The sequence below is a fragment of the Sorex araneus genome, chromosome 4, assembly GCF_027595985.1.
Source record: "Sorex araneus isolate mSorAra2 chromosome 4, mSorAra2.pri, whole genome shotgun sequence".
NCBI classification, from domain to species: domain Eukaryota; kingdom Metazoa; phylum Chordata; class Mammalia; order Eulipotyphla; family Soricidae; genus Sorex; species Sorex araneus.
Window position 1 is genome coordinate 52935696 of NC_073305.1, and position 23218 is coordinate 52958913.

At 45.6% G+C, this 23218-nt stretch overlaps 1 protein-coding gene across 2 annotated transcripts in view; it reads right to left on the reverse strand.

The window, feature by feature from the left end:
* The window catches only part of ARHGEF3 (Rho guanine nucleotide exchange factor 3), a 347358-nt gene that overhangs the window by 181748 nt on the left and 142392 nt on the right, over nt 1-23218 (reverse strand). Inside the window, exon 1 of one of the 2 annotated variants that reach the window (XM_004615153.2) lies at nt 11308-11392. The exons of the other annotated variant lie outside the window; for it this stretch is intronic. Within the exon in view, the coding sequence (XP_004615210.1) occupies nt 11308-11358 (51 nt within the window). The 5' untranslated portion in view covers nt 11359-11392. Of the gene's footprint in view, nt 1-11307; nt 11393-23218 lie in introns of those variants that run through there. 2 annotated transcript variants of the gene reach the window in all.

Here is a 23218-nt window from a genome sequence, read left to right on the forward strand (position 1 = left end):
GAGAAGAAAGAAAATGCCAAAATCAATTGGGTCAGAGATGAAAAGGGCAGAAATAACAACAGACCCCTCAGAAATTCATAATAAAGTGAAGGGTTCCTGTGAACAAACTTTACATGGTTAAGGCAACCTTCTAGGAGAACTTGGAAGCTGTGCCTGTTAAGGAGGCAGGCTGGGGGTGGTGAAAAGCCTGGCAGTGCTATGGGTGGGAGAAACTGGGTGAAGTCTAGAGAGAGAGTCCAGGTGAGGCGACAATAAACGGCTTCCACGCAAGTTGAAGATGGACTCATGTTACTGCTCAAGATTTCCTGTTAGGGAGACATTGGAGAGCAATTCTTGCACATGGGCAAGCACTGCGAGACCAGCACAGGGGTGTCTGAGTACTTACAATAGCAAAGAGCTAGCAATAGTATTTCTACTGGAGTAGAGATGGAGTGCAGGACCTGTGCCAACATTTCTGTCAACAAAACCAATCCATTAGTCATGTGCCTACTTTCACACATACCCACCTAGTCAACAATGGTGCCTTTGGTCCAGAGGGTTAAATTCAAACTCTGGGGGCCCGGGGAGATCATATTGAGATCATATCGTGGGTAGTGCTCTTGCCTTGCATGCAGCTGACCCAGGTTCCACCCATGGTGCCGAGTATGGTCTCCCAAGCACTGCCAGGAATGTACAGGACCAGGAGTTAGCCCTGAGCACCTTTGGGTGTGGCCCCAAAATTTAAAAGGAAGAAATGAATAAATATAAACTCTGCTCACAAGGCACTCATGTGGCCAATCTGAAACCTGATCCCAGGTTCACAGCTGCCCTCACTTATGATCGGATTCCTTTGACTGCTCCTGAGTCCACTCAGTTGCCTGAATCTGCCCTGCCTCTGGGTCTCAGCCTTCCTCCTACCAGAGGGACTCCTATACCTCTTACCATTTAATCCAAAGGTCACATCCTCCAGGAAGTCTTCTCTGATTCACTCTGCCCTTACAGCTCCAACTATTTATTCTTAGATATGTCTTTACTTTGGGGGTAGGTAATTTAATCTTGAAGGGTAATGAGCTAGAGCAGTAGTCCTCTCTCTCACCCCAGGCATCCCTTCCTCTTCCTGGAGATAACCACGGGGACCAGTTCCTTTTGCCTTTTCTCAGAGTCATTCTGAATATAAATGAGGCCATCTTTCTTGTTTTGTTTTGATTTTGATTGGGAACCACAGTTAGTATTGCTCAGGGCCTGCTCCAGCTTCAGAACTTGGGAGTCACTCATGGTGATGCTGGGGAGATCATCAGTGCAGGGGACCAAAACAGGTCTCATGCATGCAAAGAATGTTGTGCAGACTTTTGACTCTCTCTCTGCTATGCAATCATTTCTTTTACCTAAATGGCAACTGCTCTATACTTGCTTAACTCTGTATCTCATACCGTTTTCCTGCCATCAGACAAAAATTGGCTTTATTCAATAGTTACAAATCACTTTTTAATTTGGGGGTCAACACCAGAAACAGAGTCCAGAACCCCACTCCTACAAGGCAAGTGTTTTATTTAGCTGAGCACATCCTGGCCCTTTTAAAATATACCATGGGGTGCCAGAGTGATAGTATAGCGGATAGGGCACTTGCCTTGCATGAGGATGACCTGGGGTCTATCCCAGCAACCTAAATGGTTTCCCCCGTGCACATCCCATATGGTCCCCTGTGCATCACCAGGAGGAATTCCTAAGTGCAGAGCCAGGATTAACTCCTGAACATCATCAGGCTGTGGTCCCAAAAGCAACCAAATTTTTAAAAAATATACCATGACTTATTTATCTATTCCCCATTGGATCAGTCTCTATGTGATTTCCAGTCTTTTGCAGATTTAAATGTCATTCTCCAATAAGCTACACATGTGAAGGACTATAACATTAATATTTAGGAAGGGAATTGCTGGTCCCAAGATGATATATATTTGAGATATGATATACAAAAAAGTGAAATATGATAAACATTGTCAAATTGTCCTCCATAAAAACTTTTCTAGTTTATATTCCCACTGGAATTGTATAAAATGTCCTGCTACCTCCTCCAAATAGTGCCATCCAACTTAGAGTCTGTCAGTGTGGTAAATGAGGGATGATACCTCTGTCCAGCTTTAATTTATATATGTCAAATAAGATCAAATCTCTAGAGTTTCACTTCCAAAAAAGGATGCTCAGTCCAGTCAGTACACATGCTATTTAATTTTAAATTAATCAAGATCAAATAAAATTTAAAACACAACTTCTTTTTTTCACTGGATACATAATGCAGGCAAAAATTAACCACCAGTATCATCATAATGACAGACTTTCCCAAGATCTTTACAGGCCAAAGGCTAGAGAAGGTGCATATGGTATTGAGGCCTTGAAATATGACTGAAATGACCTGAAAGCAACTCCTACTATATAATACACACTGGATTTTGAAGATATTGTACTGAAAGAGAGAGAGACAGAGACAGAGAGAATATGTACTTTTAAAAGTTCTAGGCCACGGCCCAGAATGATAGTACAGCAGGTAGGGCATTTGCCTTGCATGTGGCCAATGTGGGTTTGATCCCCGGAATCCCATATGGTCCCCTGAGCACTGCCAAGAGTACAGAACCAGGAGTAACCTCTGAACATGCCTAGTGTGACGAAGAAAGAGAGAAAGAAAAAGAAAGAAAGAAAGAAAGAAAGAAAGAAGGAAAGAAAGAAAGAAAGAAAGAAAGAAAGAAAGAAAGAAAGAAAGAAAGAAAGAAAGAAAGAAAGAAAGAAAGAAAGAAAGAAAGAAAGAAAGAAAGAAAGAAAGAAAAAGAAATTTAAAAAGTTCTCAGCCAGAGAGATAGTATGGGGGTAAGGAGTTTACCTTAATTCCAACTCCAATTCCAGTTCAATTCCTCAGCACAACAGATGGTATCCAGAGTACCACTAGGGGTCACTCCTGAGAAGAGCCAGGAGCACTGAAGGATGTGAACCCCAAATAAAAATAAAAAAAGAATATCAGGGGCCAAGAGAAAGTTCAACACACAGGAGTGCCCTGGGTTGGATCCCTGGCACCACATGGCACCCAACGTACTATAGCACTATAGCACGGTCATCCCGTTGTTCATTGATTTGCTCGAGCAGGCACCAGTAATGTCTCCATTGTGAGACTTGTTACTGTTTTTGGCATATCAAATACACCACAGATAGCTTGCCAGGCTCTGCTGTGTGGGCAGGATACTCTCGGCAGCTTGCCAGGCTCTCCGAGATGGATGGAGGAATTGAACCTGGGTTGGCCGCATGCAAGGCAAACTCCCTACCTGCTGTGCTGTCGCGCCAGTCCTTGGACTGGACAGGCACCCAAAGCAGAGAGCTGGAAACAGTCCCTGAGCCCCCATCTATGTAGCCCCCAAACAAAAAAAAAATCCCTAAAATTTCTCCTAATTATTTCTGTGTTGGTCTCATGTCCAATGCTAATATTTGGATATGCTTTGCTAAGTCAATTATCGAGAGTCATTTTGGTGACGTAGCTACCAGAGAATTTTAGATATGCACGTGGCTCAAATTCCCTTTATATTGAACAATGCTGCTTCACACTGCACCATTCTGTGGTAACCTGGATTTTAGCATTTTCCTTTTCACAAGGAACAAGTAAAGTTACAACCACTGTGAAGGAAAACAGTCTCATTAGAATCGTTTTTTTTTTTTTTCATCCTGGCCCTTCCCTGCCCCATGCCGACAGGGTGGGCAACAAAAGGAGCAAAGGAGGCGAGGAGTGATCAGGGCTAAAACAAACCCTTCCACTTCCCACCTGCAGGTCACGAGCAGGAACCAGCAGCATCACTGACCCCTACCAGGGACCGACTTCCTGGTGCATGTAAAAACAATGCACCACCAGAGAACAAAGTGCCTGTGAACTAAGAATAGAAGAACGGCTCCAGTAAGAGTTCCAGGACTTGGCAGAAACAAATCCCAACACTGTTCCTCTGCTGCCGGTTGTCCTGGCTGTACAAATGCCCCCATCTCAAGTCCAACCTGTTTGCATGTCCTGGAGTTTGTACTCAGCAATAAGTGAAGGGACAGATGGAAAGGGGAGACCTAGAGAAAGAGGGGACAGAGAATAGAAATAGCCCTAAACAGTTCACACCATGATAGTTCTAGAGTTAAGGCCTGGCATAGAGCGTTCTGTCATCTGAGTCTTTGCTTTGAATGTGAGAGGTCCAGAGAACCCAGTTTGGGGGTCAGAAAGGTAGTACAGGGGTAAGGCACTTGCCTTGCCAATGACGGACACTAGTTAAATTCCTGGCACTGCATATAGTTCCTGGGGCACTGACAGGAGTGATCCCTGATGACAGGGTCATGAGTAAGCCGTGAGCAGCATTGAATGTGGACTAAATTCTCCCCAACATCACCATCAAAAAAAAAAAAAACCCACCGGAAAAAAAACCAGTTTTGCTACATGGTCCAAGAAACTGATAGAATAGAATGGACATTAAATAAATACTAACTGCATCTGTTTGGAGGCAAATATGAAATTATTATTATTATTATTATTATTATTATTATTATTATTATTATTATTATTATAGCTGTTTCATTGGTCAAGTGAACTTATCTTTCTAGATTTCGGTGTTCTCACCTACAAAAAAAGAAGGGTTGAATTACAGTTCCCTATCCCATCCAGTTCGAAAGTTGTGTGACCTAACAAAATATTCTCAACACTTCGTCCTACTCACTCCCATTAAAAGAAAGCTCATTGGGCAATTTATGACTCAGACCCTGAAGTTGATACTGGCATCAAATACAAACACACCTCCCACTTAATGAAGTTCTTAAGAGAGGGAAGAGGAAAAGAAAGAACATGGAATGATTGATGAGAATGGAGTTAGTGCTGAACTTGGGGTGATGGGCCTAAAGGCAATTTTCATGATGACAGTTTCTGAAGACAACATTCAAATGGCAGGTGACCTCAAGAGAGAAGAGAGGTGGTGATTTAGAGAAGCAGTGATAGGTCAGCCACCACACTAAATTCCGCACTCTGTAAGCACTTGAAGAGTTAGCACTGCAGACAATACACAAAGTATGTATGGGTATACACACACGGGGGGCTGGAGAGACAGCACAGCGGGTAGGGCGTTTGCCTTGCACGCGGCCGACCCGGGTTCAAATCCCAGCATCCCATATGGTCCCCTGAGCACCGCCAGGGGTAATTCCTGAGTGCAGAGCCAGGAGTAACCCCTGTGCATCGCCAGGTGTGACCCAAAAAGCAAAAAAAAAAAAAACAAAACACACATGGGATTCAGACCAGTCTCTCTGGCTGCCAAGGTCACATCTTTCCCTCACATCAGGGATGATGCCTTTGTGCAAGGCCTATCCTTGATACTGAACCTTCTTCACCAACTCTCCCCATCTTCACAGCAGGGGAGGATAAGCCTTTAACAGAGTATGAGTGCATCTCGCCTGTCTTGCCTGGAATATTTGTATGTACCACTATGGAGGTCCAAGTGAAACACACACCATTAGTCAGCACTCTGGAGGGACTGGCATGCTCATTCATCACCTACTGACTTATATCTGATACATTCTAGGTTAGGATAGATGTTCTCATCAACTTCATTGGGAACCTGTTTCTCTCCCCTACTATGTGGGAGAGTGTTCCAATAATAGCCACTCAATAAACTTTGGGTGACCGGGCAAACAGTGATGATCTCCATAGTAGGTTCATTTATCCTTCAGCCAACTTTTATGCACTTGCCTGACTTCTGTATCCTGGAACTATGATGGCTTCTGGCCATTGAGACATGGGTAGAAGGAAAAGTTATCATTTCTGGACCTAGGCCTTAAGAAGCATGGGTTTCTGCTTATTCCCCTGAGACACCCAGTATCTCTCCTCGCTCCCTCCCTCCCTCCCTCCCTCCCTCCCTCCCTCCCTTCCTCCCTCCCTCCCTTCCTTTTCTCTTCCTTCCTTCCTTCCTTCCTTCCTTCCTTCCTTCCTTCCTTCCTTCCTTCCTTCCTTCCTTCCTTCCTTCCTTCCTTCCTTCCTTCCTTCCTTCTTCCCTCTCCTCTCCTCTGCTCTCTCTCTCTCCCTCTCTCTCTCTCTCCCCCCCCCCTCTCTCTTATTTTTTCTTCCCAGTGTCAGGGATCCAACCTGGGATCTTGCACACACCAAGTCAGTACTCTAACATGCAAAGCAAAGATATATCCTAGCCCTCCCTGAGACCTTCTATCTCCCTCAGGAGGACATACATGCTGTTAGCTAGTGAGTTCATCTGGGCAGACCATCCTAGTCACGCTGGGCACTGTTACTTCTGACACTAGGGTTGTTACTTCATATTTGTTACTTCTGACACTAGGGTTGAAGGCAGCTGTTACTCACCCCGTACTGAGAGATGGTTCCTTGACCTGCATCTAGAGATTTCAAGCAATATATGACTATGGCCTCTCTGCCTTCTCAGATCAAGTGGAATTTCACAAACCAGCCTCTCCTCTAGTTTTCCCTGAGCTAGTAATGCCCAATTCAAAGAAGAAAAGAGGGGCTACAGGACCTATATTTCGGCCATCTTGGCATAGGACACAGAGTGAAAGATAAAGCTGGTGCTCGGGTAAGGGCCTGGTGAGGAAAAGCATGGATGTATTCTGGCGAAAAACCTGTGCAGGCAGCAGCCTGGGTCTCAGATGCTCAGAGCCAAAAGCTCCGTGATCCTCAAAGTGTGGAAGTGGACTCCAGTGATGGGACCTTCTAAAGTAGACAAGGGTTACCATTTTAATTGTTTTTGGAGAACATAGCCAACCTGTGGTTTTGGGACTACTACTATTTAAGATAAATTGAAAAATCAAGCAGACAACTTAAAGAAATAAATTAAGTGAAAAATAACTGTACAAGTGGGTGTGACTATAGGAAATATGACTATAGTCAGGAAACACTGACCCATTTCCAGTCTCATTTGCCTACAAATCAGCCATATCATTGCCAGCACTTCTGAGCATTAATGTGATAGAAAACAAATTTGTGGATTTATAGAGCCAGAGCAATAGTACAGCAAGTATGCCTCTTGCCCTGCAATGGCCTACCTACGGATTCAATTCTTGGCATCCCATATGGTTTCCTGAGCCCTACCAGGAGTGACTCCTGAGTGAAGAGCCAGGAATAAGTCCTGAGCACCCTTGAGTATCACCCAAAAACAAAAATAATAATAATAATAATAATAATAATAATAATAATAATAATGTTTGTGAGGAGCTTGGGGGTGGGTAGTCCCAAGCAATGCCCTGGTGATCCTTGGCCAGCTAGGACAGATGGTTCAATGCTGAGACTAATGGGGTCTCCAGAGTCACTGTGGCATACTGAGGAGTGGGGTATGTGATTCCAGGGACTGAATTCAGGGTCTGCCATATGCAGGATGTGCACTCCAGCCCTTCTATCTTCTAGGCCCAGTATTTTTTTTTTTTGCAAATTAACCCATATATTTTTAAAAATTTTTAAAATTTTATTGAATCACCGTGAAATAGTTACAAGCTTTCATGTTTGGGTTATAATCCCACAATGACCAAACACCCATCCCTCCACCAGTGCACATTCCTCACCACCAATATACCGGGTATACCCCCCCTTTCCCACCCTCCCGCTGCCTCTAAGACAGACAATATTCCCCATATTCTCTCTCTACTTTTGTAGGCCCAGTATTTTGAAGCAAAAAGCAAAAAGGCCAACCTCGAGAATCCACTGTGTGTGTGTGTGTGTGTGTGTGTGTGTGTGTGTGTGTTTCCAAGAACAGAACTCAAAGCCTCAGGGCTTGAGAGGTAGTACAGCAGTTAGGGCATTTGCCTTGCATACATCTGAACTGGAGTTGATCCTGGGCAACCCACATGGTCCCTCAAACACCACCAGGAGTAATTCCTGAGTGTAGAGCCAGGAGTAACCCCTGAGCATCGCTTTTTTACCAAAAAGCTAAAAAAGAAAAGAAAAGAAAGGAAAAGGAAAGAAAAGAAAGGAAAAGAAAGAAAAGAAAAGAAAAGAAAAAAGAAAAGAAAAGAAAAGAAAAGAAAAGAAAAGAAAAGAAAAGAAAAGAAAAGAAAAGAATTCAAAGTCTCACATTTTCAAATCGTGTGCTTGATCACTGGGCTGCATCTCCCACCACAATCCCTGTTCCGAACATCAATGTCTTGACTGATTCCAGATGGAGAATCTGGTACCAGGGAAGTTAGGCTGACCCAGGTAAGCTGCAAAACCAAAATGTGAACCCCAACCTTTGGACTCTTCACCCAGTGCTCTCAATCCTGCTTCCTAAGGAGAACTGTGGCGAGAACATTGGGCATTTATGGCAGAGGCTTTTATGAATGAGGAGATCACCACAGCAGTGAAGCCTTGAAGTTCAGAGACAGGCAGAGACAAGGCTGCCAAGAGGAGGCAAATGTTTAAGGAATGTGTAGTAGCAAGAACGTGGGCAAATTTATTCCGCCACAAGGGCTGGCAGAACAAGGACGAGCAAACAGGGGCCGCTTCCTGAGAGCTTCCCGGGAGACCCGCCGCCCCCACCGCCCCCACCGCCCCCACCAGCGTTGGGAAGCAGTTTCCTTAGTGACAACAGCGGAGTTTCTATTTAGGTCCTCCACTCACCCATTGTTTCTGTCCCAGGGGACTCTCGGGGTCACTCCCCTGTGCCCTCTCCAAATCATACCTCTGAGAGGCCCTTCAAAAGGGGCCCTTTCAGGGGCAGGTTTGAATCAACTTCCCCTTCCAGGGCTCCCAGTCGGCGCCCAAGGCAAGCTGTAAAAACATGGCTGGAATCAGGGCTTTACAGTAAAGCATCAGCCTTCCATGGAACATGCTGCTTCCTTCCCTCTACAAAAATCAAACCCAGGGCATGCTTATCTCAGGATATAGGGTGTGTCATAGCCCCACTGCTGCTACATCCTTACGGGCTAAGGAGGCATTCGAAAGTAATACGTATGTAAGATTCGGGGTATGGGATGGGTCATGTTCACTGAGAGCTCACGCTGCTTGGCCTGAGTTGTTTCATTCCTCACAATTGAATAAAAAGACACAGTCTCTGATCTCCACTTCAGAGAGGACAGAGTAAATTCAGAGAGGTTCAGTGACATGCTAAAATACTGCCTGGCTAGGTATGGGCAAGACTAGGATTCAAACCTCTGTCCATGTGGTTCTACCTATTTTCATACACTTGACCCCAGCTCCACAGATACAAAACAAGCTTGGCCAGATCTTAGAAGACAGATTTATAAGATCTTTAAAGATTCCCTCTTTCCTTCTTGTCCCTTCACGTTCTATGACCAACTGCCTTCTTATTTTTCGGCCCCAATTCCTCCAGAACCTCTTTGAAGACTCTCAAAGTCATTCCGTATTTTCCAGAGCAGAAGGGTCAGTAGCCAGACAAACAACTACACTCTGAACTCTAATTATAATCCTTGGGTCGTATGTACTTAAAGGCACTCATTAACTCATTTGAGTTTGGCGAGGAGAGAACTGTTCCTGACTTCTTGTGCAAGATCTGCACACCTTAGATTCCTATCAGAGGTGATAGGAAAATGAGTGTCATAGCACCAACACGGGTCATGTGGGGAAACTCAGTGGGAGAAGGCAGAGATTCGTCACAGAAGCATTTTATACAAACACTAACCAGACCACAGCAGACATCCACCCATGGAGGCCAGCTTGCCAAAAGACTGAAAAGCAGTGGTACAGAAGATGGATGCTGAGCACAAAAGGAGATGTGGGGCGGGCCCCATGCTTCTAATTATCACATAGTGCCCGAAGGCTAAGTGTTTCTCTTGTATTCGTGCTGCCTAAGCTTGAAGTCAGGCCCATGACAAGCAAGCTCATTGACTGATGAACTATTTCTCAAAACCTCAGCTTTACCATCCACCAAGCAGTGAAATTATGTAAAACAGTGGAGCCAAATTCTAGTTTTAGGAGCATCTCAAGAGATAATGAGAGTAAGAGGCTTAGTGATACAACATGCAGCTAAATAAAATAAATGATAGCTATTATTTATTATTTCCCCCCCACTCTCTCTTTGGTGCTGAGGATCAAGGCCTCATGATCTACCACTGAGCTATACCCCCAGTCAGTCCCCACTGTACTACTACTTATTGATGTTAACTACAAGCAAACTATAATAAATCATGTAAATGTTGTCCATTTCCATACCAAAAACGCAAAAAGTATTCTTTATCAAATGAGCAAATAGTGAACTACGTGATATGGGGGAAGGAGAAAGGGTAAAAGCACTCAATTATATAGAAGGTGAAAAAATCTATGCTTATGGTCACATACGAGGAGCTGTAATGAGCAGTACAAAATCAGTCTGCAAAATAGAACGCTTATGCAAGGAAGTGAAAAATCACTGGCGATTTCCCTGAGAAAATAGTTTGGGTTTGGTAAAAACTTTAATCCTAGGCCCCAACAAATAAACAAATGGGACAGAGATAGAGTGAAGGCCAGAGTTCCCAGCATTCTTCAGTCCTTAGAAATCCTATGCTTCTCACCTCTCCTTCTGCAATAACTAGGTGCTAATAATCTCTTGGCCTGTGTGTTTGTTGTGGTGGTGCCAGGAGTAAACCCAGGGCCTCGTCTATGCAAACACACTTTCTAGCATTTCCCTGGCCCCAGAATAAACAATCTCAGCGAGCAAAGCAGCAAACTGGAGTCTCCCCTGATATGATGTGGCTGCAGCTTCCCCAGGATCATCACAATCGGATCACCAGGAGCACTTCAAGAAAGCCTACAAACACTTGACTTCAGGCAGAATAAACTTCCAACACAGACTTTAGTCCTCTTCCAGTCCAAAGAACAGAAGATCTTGGAAGTCTATTCTGCGAGAACAGACACAGCAACAACAACAAGAAAATCCAAGAAAAAATAGTCAAGGGCTGATGCATTTTTTTCCCTCCCCTTTCCTTCCTCTGAATTGAAAACAGGTCTTATCAAAAGTAAAATACTAGCATCGTGGAGTTAGAGCAAAGTGTGAAAGACACTGATCCCCCGCCACCCTCCCCCTTGCTCTGCTCCAATCACAGATGCTAAGGGAGCCCCTGACAGCGAGGCACCCACTTAACTCACCATCTCCACCAAGCACAACCATCTGTGGTCTTGAACACAACCACACAGCTCTTCTGTGATGTGTGCTAAAGTGAGACACACACCAGCCTCTGTCATTCCGGGGAAGGGGGGCTATACCAGCTCGAAGCAACACTTCTTGGGCAATGGGAAGCCAGCTGTGTTCTCAGACTCCTCAGCTACCAGCACCACACAGCTGGGGAGCTCGGCCAGCCCCAGCTGAGCCGTAGCCGCCACTGTCCTCCCCACCACGGGCAGCTTACCTGAGCAGGGACAAAAAAGCAACACCACACCATGGGGCGCTCCGACCTCATCCACCTGGAGTCCCCTGCCCCTAGCTGTGGTGGAGTCCTGTGGACGGGATTCTCTGAGTGGAGCAGAGCAGAGCATGGTTTCCTTGAAGGAACTCCTCCCCGCCACTTGGGCTGCATGACAGGAAGTGACAGGGGGCCATCAGTTACAAGTGTCACAAGCAGCGAGCGGCACCAGCCTGGGAGCTCCCCACCTCTGGCGGTTTCCTCACCCGCTGCTGCTTGCTGCTTTTTCGGAACACTCTGTCTCCAGACACTCAAAGGCACAGTCCCAGATCGGTTTCTGGCTGACAATCTCCAGCCTCTGAGAAACACACAATGCTCGCTGGGTCCCCACCTAGAGTCAGGCTGGGCATTCCTGCGGTGCGGCTGAGATTGCTGCCAAGTGTCCATAGCTTGAGTCTCAGACCCAAATATGAGAGAGAGACATAGAGAGAGAGAGAGAGAGAGAGAGAGAGAGAGAGAGAGAGAGAGAGAGAGAGAGAGAGAGAGAGAGAGAGAGACCCAGGAGTGGAGAGGAGCTTTGGGTGTCTAGAAAAGAATCAATGGTCCATTTGAATTTCACTGAAGAGCCAGCAGCCCTGCCCAGGATATAAGATCCCAGTTTCAGGGCAACTCAATCAGTGAGAGCTGCCATGCAAGTGCCACACCCATCCGTTTCTTCCCTTTTTTTTTTTTTTGGGCAAATCTGGCATCCCCTCTTCAGAGCCCCATCAAAATAGCTTCTTCTGAAACCTCCCTGAAACCTCCCTTTCAGTTTGCGATGCAGAAAACAGGAGATTTTATTGCCCTTCTCAGCTATTATGGAAACAACTCAGGACTGCTATTTCTCATAGGAACTGGGGTGTCACCGAAAGGCACACCTTGTCCCAGTCCCCTGTCTTTATCAAAATCAGACTTCCTGGCTGACACAGAAGGTTTTACAGTGAACTACAAGGCTTCAGGTGAAAATGCTGCACTCGCCCAGCCACCCCCCCACCACGCCGCCCTCCCCCTCCTTAGGGAGCGGCAGTGCTCTCAGGCCCAGGGCGCTAGCACTACAGCAGAGTTTTCACCTGTTTGCATTTTAGTTCTCTAATCAACCATTATTTAATTTATTGCAAAACAAACAAACAAACAAACAAAATGCGAACTGATAATGACCAAGCCTAGGGCTTCCTTCCTGAGGTCTCTGTGTTTAAAAAATGCACTGATTTCTAAGAACCTTTGCCTATCTCAGCTCTGAGACATGTGAGTGACCTAGTGCAGAGGATTCCTTTCATTAGGTTCAGGGGCTGGAGCAACAGTACAGAGGGTAGGGGCTTGCCTCACACACGGCCAAGGTGGGTTTCATCCCCGGCACCACACATAGTAAGCCCTGAGCACCGCCGGCTGTGGGCCTCAAACCAAAAATAAATAAATAAATAAATAAATAAATAAATAAATAAAATCTACCTTTCAACTTCAGTGCTGATAAGAAAGCGGGTTCTCCCCACTGGCCATGCCAGCTCTTCACCTGGGGCCTCTGAAACATGTCTTCCACCCCACAGACATCATAGAGGCTACACCAGACTGTAGCAGATCAAGGTGACCCACTTTGACCAGAAAATGAAAAAAAAAAACAAAACCTGCCAGGAATTTAGAAAGAAAGAAAGAAAGAAAGAAAGAAAGAAAGAAAGAAAGAAAGAAAGAAAGAAAGAAAGAAAGAAAGGAAGGAAGGAAGGAAGGAAGGAAGGAAGGAAGGAAGGAAGGAAGGAAGGAAGGAAGGAAGAAAGAAAGAAGAAAGAGAGAAAAGAAAGAGAGAGAGGGGCTGGAGCAATAGCACAGCGGGTAGGGCGTTTGCCTTGCATGCGGCCGACCCGGGTTCGATTCCCGGCATCCCATATGGTCCCCTGAGCACCGCCAGGAGTAATTCCTGAGTGCAGAGCCAGGAGCAACCCCTGTGCATTGCCGGGTGTGATCCAAAAAGCAAGAAAAAAAAAAAAGAGAGAGAGAAAAAAAAAAGAGAAAGAAAAAGAAAAAAGAAAAGAAAAGAAAAGAAAAGAAAAGAAAAGAAAAGAAAAGAAAAGAAAAGAAAAGAAAAGGAAAAGCACTGAGGGACCAAGAACGATCTGAGTCCTGAGGCTGTGTTTGTGTTTAAAGGGGAAGTGCTTTTGGGAAAGCATCTCAGAGCAGCAAACACACGTCAGAATTCCGAGGGGCATTCTAGGCAGACCTGGCAAGAGCCATAGCAGAACCATGGGCCGTGTCTTAGGGAAAAATAGCAAACATTTTGCTGGTTTTGTTTCCTGCTTCAAAGAGCATGAAGGAGGTCCCATCTGTTCAACAAGGAAGGAAGTGAAATCGCTGTGAAAGGCTCCGGCACTTCAAGCAAACAACCTAGGTCACCTCAAGTCCTTTTAGTACCTCCCCGTCCCGCACCTGGGAAAGGCTCAGTAGGCTGCATCCTATCAAACAGCAGCAGCCCCCAAAAGGTGGGTCTCAGGGCTGAGGCACACGACTTGCAGACAGAAGCTGGAGATTTGCTCCCCGGCCCAGGCAAGTTTGCAGCACCACTTGGAATAAACCCTGAGTACATCGGGATGGCCTCCGTCCCCAAAAGTAGTTTGTCCTTGGGAGCTGCTGGTACCCGGGAGGGAGGCAGGGAGACAATCCTAACACACCTCTGGCCTCGCCTCCAGCTCTGAAAGCCTGGGTTTGAGGCCTGGAACCTTGAGAGACACCAGTTTTGGTGATAGGTCAGGAAGAAAGTCAGTTCTCTGGGGGGTTTGGGAGTGGGAGTGGCGGGGGGACAGGGGGAGCAAAGGAGATCCCATGGCTCGGCCCTGCTTCTCCTGGAGGATTTTCCACCCAGCCTCTTCAGAAACCCCAGCAGTGGCATCCAGGCCCCTCGGAGTGAGGAGCCAGAGGAAACTGGAGGAGACCGTTGTGGAACAGGAGGGTTTATTTTGAGAGCAGAGAGGGCACAGTCGCACACACGAGCCTGGTGTTCGTGGAATGAGGAGCCTCCCTTATGGCTGCTGGCTGTGAATGGAAAAGAAGAACCGAAAGCCGTGGGCGAGCGCACTCAGAGCACGGGGGAAACTGGGGGCGCTCAGGCCAGGTAGCTGTGGCGCGGGGGCAGGTCCCTGCAGAAACCCCGGCAGGGGACCGGGCAAAGCCCGCCCCAGCGAAGGGAAGGAGTGGCCTGGGCCTTCTCCTCAGACGCCCAGCTCTGACCAGCAGCGCAGAGATGAATCCAGCACAGGGGCCTTACCGGGCCTCTCAGTCCTAGTTTCCTATCCGCAGGCCCTTGGCCATGTCCAGGGCCTTTATAATTTGAGCTCGGAAAAAAACTAGGAACGTGCTTCCTCTCTAGGTGGCATCTCTGAGGTTCCTGACTGGGTATTCGAACCCACATTTTCTGATTTTGGAAGGTAGGGGTCTTCTATGCAGCGCTTAGGTATTGCCAGCAGGACCATTTCCACCTACAAATTTCAGTTCCTCAACTTTTTCATGCTGGTAATGAATTTGTCTTTCTAAAATGTCACAGCGGCTACACAAAACACCAGTGCTGGCTGGATTTGAACGGAGGGTTACCAGGTTGCCACTGGTAACCATAGTGGAGCTCCTTCTAAACATCTCCATCTGTTGAAACACACATAAATTTGGGGGTATAACATTTTTCCCATAAAAAAAAATGGAACGATAGGACCAGGGAGCTAGCTGCGTCACAGGGCTGGAACACAAGCTCCCTACGCAAGAGGCCAGGGTTCAACCCCTGACAACCCACAGTTCCCACGTACCACCAAGTATGGCACCAAAATGGTAAAAATGAGGAGGGAGAGAGAGAGAGAGAGAGAGAGAGAACAGTAGAAAAATAGTACTGCTTTACCGGTTTGTTTGGTTGGTTTGTTTGTGATTTTTTTTTTCACTTAATCTTTAATCTCCAGGGTATTTTCCCACCTAACCCAAGTTCAATTTAATACGCGCACTCCATGGTAGGAAAGCACTGGAATTCCTACACCTCCACCTTGGGAGCATTCAACAAGCACTAAAGATGTTCTTAAATTATCCCTCATGTTTCCTCTTAACTCAGGTATCACTGGACATATTGCTCACACGAAAAGTGTACTGTGTTTAGATGTTAAACCCTCACCAAATAGTGACAGAAACCTTATATGGGCACTGAAAGTTTTCACATTGAATAGGAGAAACTTAACCTGTGGCTTTCAGGGACCTTCACACACATGGGAAGCTAAGCCTTGCCATTATCCCACTGTACAGATCTTTTTGTTTGGTTTAGGAAACCACATCTGGCAATGCTTGCTGATTACCCCTGGCGCAGTGCTCAGGAGCCAATCCTGGTGGTGCTCAGGGGACCATGCAGTGCCGGGGATGGAAGCCAGACCCCCCCACATACACCCTAGCACTTTGGGCCATTTCTGTTGTACATATTTTTTAAGTGAGACTCATCTGTGTACCGTGAGCCTGTCCAAGGCAGCGGGCTAGTAGAGGTCAGGAGCAGAGCTGAGTGCACTAATTTCCTGCACTCGGCTTCCCAAATACCCAGCCATAAGTATACCCTAGAAGAGTCAAAAACTTGCCATGTGGCAGATATCAAACCACAAACCACTGTAGGAGAAGGTTGGAGGGTAGGGGGAGGAAGAGAGGGAGGAGAGAGAGAGAGAGAGAGAGAGAGAGAGAGAGAGAGAGAGAGAGAGAGAGAGAGAGAGAGAGAGAAGGAGGGGAGGGAGGGAGAGAGAGAAAGAAAGAGAGAGAACACACTAAAAAGTGAGACAAATCATTTCTGGGAAAGGACAGTCTGATTTTTAAAGTCATTTTCAGTCAGTGAAAATAAATTCTACGTAAAATAAAATGTTAGGAGAAAAGGCTATACAATTCTGGGGATATAGGTTCTACTTTTTAAAAAAATGTGTGGAACTGAATTATTATGTATTTATATGTGAGAAGCTTGTATATGGCCCCGGCCATAGAAACACTGGTGTCTGTTCCCACACCTGGTTAAACAATATGCTAATGACACCCACATGTAGCACCAGCATTCGGAGCCAGCTAAGACTCCACCTCCCCGCACCGTTTAAGCCGCTTGAACTTGAAGATGTTTGTGTTGTTATTCTGCACATTTAGGGTATTTTGTGAAGCAAAGTTTCCAGTAGATTTCTTACTGAGATATTACAAGAAACATATTCATTGGGGTTATGAAATTTTCACTTGCATGAAGCAGAGCAGTTCAGTTAGGTTCCAGGAAAACTGCTTCTTCTTTAAGAGTTGTTGATGGGGGCTGGAGTGATAGCACAGCGGGGAGGGCATTTGCCTTGCATTCGTCGGACCAGGGTTCAATTCCCAGCATCCCACATGGTCCCCCAAGCACCGCCAGGAGTAATTCTGAGTGCAGAGCCGGGAGTAACCCCTGAGCATCGCTGGGTGTGACCCAAAAATTTAAAAAAAATAGTTGTTGATGAGGGGCTGGTGAGATAGTATGGGGGTTCAATCCCCAGCACCACGTGGCCTCCTGAGTTCCAGTGAACAGCAATGCGTAAGTAGCACCACATCCTCAAACTCCAGTACTGAGCTGCTGGCCACCTGTGCCATGTCCCTGAGGCTTCAAGAAAAGAAGTATTGACTATTTTCATTTTGTGTGTGTGGGCATTTTGCCCATGACGTTTTTCTGATGTGTTTTCGCCCATCCCTTTCCTGCTTCTGTTGTGTGATGTCAGGGGTCCCACACTGCAGGCTGTTGCTCTCCAGGGGTCACCCGTGACTGTGGGGCTTGCATTGGTTGCATACTCCAGTTGAGTGCTCACACACAGTTGGTTGTGATGTGCCGGAGATCAGGCACTTGGGTTGTGGCTCCAGGGATCCCACAGAGCAGAACTGCTAGGATCAGTTTGAGCCTGGGGGGCAGCGCCAGGGATCTAGCTTCTGGCCTTCTGCCTGCTAGGTAGGTCCTTTCCCACATGGCCAGCACTCCAGCTGCCTCCACTCGAATTTTATTCTGGTTTCTTGGACATTTTTCCATTTGTACCCAAGAAGTCTTAAACATCACAAAAGTCCAGAGTAGGGTAGGTATTTTAGGTGTTTTGACCATATTCTACTTGATGATCAAACACAACATCCTTAACAGCTCTGCAAGCTGAATTTTTTTTTAATTTTTTTTCATTAGAAGTCTACTACATCAACGGTATACCGATTTAGCCAAGATTCTAACATCAGAAAAGTATTATTGCCCAGATCTTAGGGTTGTGTGGTTGCCATCAAATTCATGAAAGACTAAGAAAAAAAAATCATCTGTGGTTAAGAGGGGAAGTACAATAACACTCTCAGTATTATTATGCTGGCAGGAAAGCAAAATGAACCAGACTTCAGAGAGAAGTTTAAAGAACAGAGTCCTGGAGCCTGGGAGTTACTTAGGATCCGACCCTGTCTTTGAATGTCTGAGTGGTCACTCCTCAATGCTGGAAGTATGCTGTGAACCTAAGCAAAACTGAAACCACCACTCTGATGGCCACACCATGGGCTGGGGACAAAAGGAGGCCAGGAGGGTCCACACCCTGTTGCTCCAGGCCAGGGTTGACTGGACCAAAGATGCTTTAGAACAGAGTGGAATGGAATGGTTAGTGCTCTTCCTCTAGAGCTCTGATGCGTCTGGCTCAGCGGGGTAACATGACTGGAAGAAGGGAACAGGCCCAGCTCTCAAGGTTAAGAATTAATCAATATGCAAAAACTAGAAATTGAGATTCCATATGATTCCGCAATACCACTTCTGGGAAAATATCCTGAGGGTGCAAAAGAGCACATTAGAAATGATATCTGTACCTAATGTTCATTGCAGCACTGTTCACAATAGCCAGAATCTGGAAACAACCTGAGTGCCCGAGAACAGACGACTGGTTAAAGAAATTTTGATACATCTACACAAAGGAATACTATGCAGCTATTAGGAGATAAAGTCATGAAATTTGCTTATAAGTGGATGGACATGGAGAATATCATGAAATAAGTGAAATAAGTCAAAAAGAGAGGGACAGACATAGAATGACAGCATTCATTTGTGGAATATAAAAATCACATAATATGAGACTGACACCCGAGGACAGTGGACACAAGGGCCAGGAATATTGCCCTATAGTTGGAAGCCTTCTCATGAGCTGGAGGAGAAGGCAGCTGGAATAAAGAAGGGATCACTAAGTCAATGATGGTTGGAGGGATCATTCGGGATGGGAGATGTGTGCTGAAAGTAAATAAAGGACCAAACATGATAACCTCTCAGGATCTGTATTGCAAACCATAATACTGAAAAGTAGAGAGAGAGTATGGAGGAAACTATCTGCCATAGAGGCAGGAGGAGGGATGGAAAGGGGGGTACACTTGGGACATTGGTGGTGGAGAATGTGCACTGGTGAAGGGATGGATGTTTGATCATTGTATGACTGAAACTCAAACATGAAAGCTTTGTAACTGTTTCTCACAGTGATTCAATTTTAAAAAATAATTAATCAATAAAATGTTTTCCTGGATTTAACATGAGAACTAAAAAGAAGTAACACTAGAACATGGGAGCCCCAACAGTTGCTGATCAAAGCAAATCTCAAGTGCTAATCTTATTTTTTTGTAATTTTTAAAAATTTTTATTAATTTTTTGCTTTTTGGGTCACAAACAAGAGATGCACAGGGGCTACTCCTGGCTCTGCACTCAGGAATTACTCCTGGTGGTGCTCAGGGGATCATATGGGATGCTGGGAATCGAACCCAGGTCGGCTGCGTGCAAGGCAAACGCCCTACCCACTGTGCTATCTCTCCAGCCCCAATGCTAATCTTATTGGTTTGTGACAAGTGCAGTTTTTTTTAATTAAAAAAATCTCAATTTTTTGAGTGGGGAGTCATCCCTGATGGTGCTTAGGGCTTATTCCTGGATCTACATTCAAAGATCACTCCTAGTAGTGCTCAGGGACCATATAGGGTGCTGGAGATCAAATCCGGGCCAGCTGTGTGCAAGGCAAACTCCTTATGTCCTGTCTCATCACTCTAGCTCCACAAATCTTGATTTTAATAAATTCATCACATTAGTTTGGACATGAACACATACAACGACTAGTTTTTCTAGGGAGGAGAAGGAAAGAAATAGAGTTACGGGGAAGAGGAGGAGGGATAGACGAGATGCAATGGGAGCAGGAGCCAGGGGACTCAGGTACATCGATGGTATGAAGGACACAGTCAACAACACTGAAATCGTGAGACACGTAAATTGCAAGACCTAAATTTTCTTTCTCCTATGCAAGGGGCTGTGCATAGGAGCGGGAATCTGGGAACTCTGGTGGCGGGAAGTTGACACTAATGGCAGGATTGGTGATGGAACACTGTATGCCAAAAGCCCAACTATGAATAACCTTGTGACTCATGGTGCTTTAATAAAATAAAATTTGGGGAAAAAATGTTAGTTTTGTAATCATTTTTTTAAGTCCATTAAAAAAAGAGAGAGCGTTAAGAACAGAAGCAAGAGCAGCCTGAAGAATGTGCACGCAGAGTTGACTTGAGTGCTAGCAAATCTGCTCATGAGATTTATTTCTTAGAAACACGTATACTCTGACCACAGCTTTGTCAAGGGACTATCACGTCCCCTTCTTTACACTGTCAGTTAAAAGTGAAACTTGGGCAGGTTGCTGACCTCTGTCTAATTCCTGGGAAAAAACACAAGTATAAAACCGGATTAGCTGCTCTCTATCAGCCAAAGAGCTTCCTTAGTTGGAAATGAGGCTGACTGCCCAGCATTATACTGTCAAAATTCATTAGAAGTGGAAAAATCTGAATTTGACAGGGGTAGTAGTCCTAACACTCAAATGAATACTCAAGAGAATTTTCAAAACTAATTTACTTATAGCAAAACAACTCGACTAAATTTCTTAGTTAAAAATTGGTCCCCAAATACCCTGCCACAGAGGCAGGGTGGGGTGGGGGGGAGATGGGATTGGGGGCTGGGAGGGATACTGGGTTTATTGGTGGTGGAGAATGGGCACTGGTGGAGGGATGTGTTTTCGAACATTGTATGAGGGAAAAACAAGCTCAAAAATGTGTGAATCTGTATCTGTACCCTCATGGTGATTCACTAATTAAAGAATAAAATAAATTTTAAAAAAAGAAAAAAATTGGTCCCCAAAGCAAAATTAATTTTATTAAAAAGTTTCTCAGCATTATTTTTATTCCATATATCGCCTTAGGGATAATTTCTGGGAATAACTACATGATAAGAACCCTGAAGAGTAAGTCAACATGAGGACCCCAGAATGATAGTACAACATGTAGGACACTTTACTTGCACAAGGCTGACCTGGGTTTGATCTCAGGTATCCTATATCGTTCCCCAACCCCCTCCAAGAGTGATCCCTGAGTGCAGAGCCAGGAATAAGCCCTGAGCACCATTGGGTGTGGTCCAAAACCAAATGAACAAAAAAATTTCATATGAGGGCCCTGTATTTTTTTGTTGTTGTTGTTCTGCCAATTGCTAGTTGAATGGCATGGTAAGTCATTAATCTATCTACTTACAAATTTATTTTTGGTTTGGGAGCCACATCTTGTAGTATTTAGGGCCATCCCAGCGTGGCGTTCGAAGATCACTCTTTGTGTTGATCAGGGGAACGTGCAATGGTAGGAATCAAACCCAAGGTCTTACACAGCAAGGCTTTACCCCATCCCGGGCCCCAGTAAGTCACTTAACAGCCTTGACTCTTAGTCTCCTCATCTCTAAAACAAGAATAATGATTCCATTATCCCTCACAAGATGGCAGGACTCTAGAACAGATGGGTTTTAAAAACAGAAATGAGAGGGGGGTGCTGCAGGTCACTATACTCTGTGTTTTTATATACACTGAATTGTTTTTTCATTAAAAAAGATACAAAACAGACAAAAACTCAGTTTCTTTTTCAAGCAGAATCAAGGTTCACAGATGGATAATTATAAGTTTGGTTTAAATTTGTCTCTTAGCAAATTGAAAAGCTGGTCCCAAACCCCAAATGGTTTTAATTTTATCTTTATTTTAATGAGCACTATCAACTGAGCATCTGATATGAAAAAGGCAATGAAAAAGAATTTTCCACTTTCACTTTTTCCTTCCAATAGGGAAACGCATAGGAAAGTCATTTAAAATGTGGTTAGATTTATTTATTTCATTTCGCTGCAGGCTGGTGCCGTGAGTGGCAGTACACAAGGGTGAGGCTCTCCCCCAGGAGTGCTCCATGGCCAGGATCAAACCCAGGGCCTCACGTGTGGAAAGCATGTGCTCTACCAATGGAACCACCTCCTGACCCCATGTTTATTTACCAAACGTGACCATTCTCACTTCCTCAAAATTCCCATGTCATCTAAAGAGTCCTATGAAAATACCCCCAAGAAAATTCCCAGAGACTGAAAGTATATGCACAGCCATTGCCCAGAGCCTTTATTCAGCCTACACCATGGTGAGAGTTGTTTTCTGTTTTATTTTGTTTAGTCTGTGTCCAAGTGTACTTGAAGAATGAATAGTGCCACTTTCCCCCTTGCATCAGATTCAGAAAGGAATCACCGAAGCACCGGAAACCACCAAACTAAGCAGGGCAGGGAGGTAGGGATGGCTGGGGGTGGGGGGTGTGGGGAGAGGAGGAAGGTGTTTGGGGGAGAGTGGTGGGGGGGGGTCACTCAGAAAAGGCTTTTGGATCCCAGTCTAGGAAGCCTCCCCATCTAGGGCTAAGCCCTGGAGGCTGTGCCTTTAAGTCTGACTTCCTGGTAAGGCTCAGAGATTTCCGCCTGCAGCTTCCTGGAGACCTATAAGATAAACAATAAACCTTACAGCAGAATCATGGACAATAAGCCCCACATGGCCATAACAAAAAGCAATTATAAACGCTGACAATGGCTCAGGCATTTCCAGCAGGAATGCGAATTCGTGATAAACACGGGAGAAACATGCTACTCCACACACCTGCGCAAACGAAACGGAATTTTAAAAAATAAAAGAGGTCCTAGCCGCTCATCAGACAGAGAAAGGGCCGCTTCCAAATTTGGCGCTCTTTTCTTTCGTTAATCATTGAGAAAGGCAGTCAGGTCTCTCGTAAAGTCCCACCGCCGATGAGTCACTCAGCCTTCCTGCCTCTGTGAGAAGCAGTCCCCATCCTCTCAACAGTTTGCAGCTCAATTCCCCTTTGAAGCTTGGGAGGACCCTTACTCATGAACCACAGCCGGAGAGATAAAATACAGAGGCCCCACGTTTGCCTCCCTTAAGTGAGGGCAGGCGAGCGTAAATTAGGTTCGTCCAGCCTGGTAGCCCCACCCCAGATTTGCCATCCAAAGGTGGGATGCCAAGCCACCTGCCCGGAACCTCCATCCTGCAGAGGGTGGCAGCAGGCCTCAGGGGCAGCAGGGAGTACAGACTGGGCAGGCATGGTGGTGCCAGGGTTTAGGTGCAAATCTCCTTGGTTCCCCCAGCCCTGCCCTCCCCCCCACCCTGTCCACACAGAGCAGCATCAGCACCCCGGCAGGAAACATTTGGTAGTGTCATTTGGAATGGCCTGCAGTTCCCCTGAAGCTATTTACAAAATTCTCTGAGAATTAGGGGATTCAGAATTCTCTGAAGAATTCCCTGAGCTTCCCCTATCCTTCAATAGACTCTTTTGCTGCCTAAATCAATCAGAAGTGTTTTCCATGAAGGTTTGGCTCATGCACACAGAACAGACAATGGGCTGAAGCTGAAGTCATCCCAGAAACCAATCGCTCAGAGTCATTGAGCATATGGACGGAACGATGGCTCACACTTCAGATTCCACCCAAACACAGCCCCCTGGGCTCCCAGGCCTTTCATCGACAGTCCCATCTCCCTCCTATGCTTCATCTTCCCTTCTTTCTCCTCCCAAA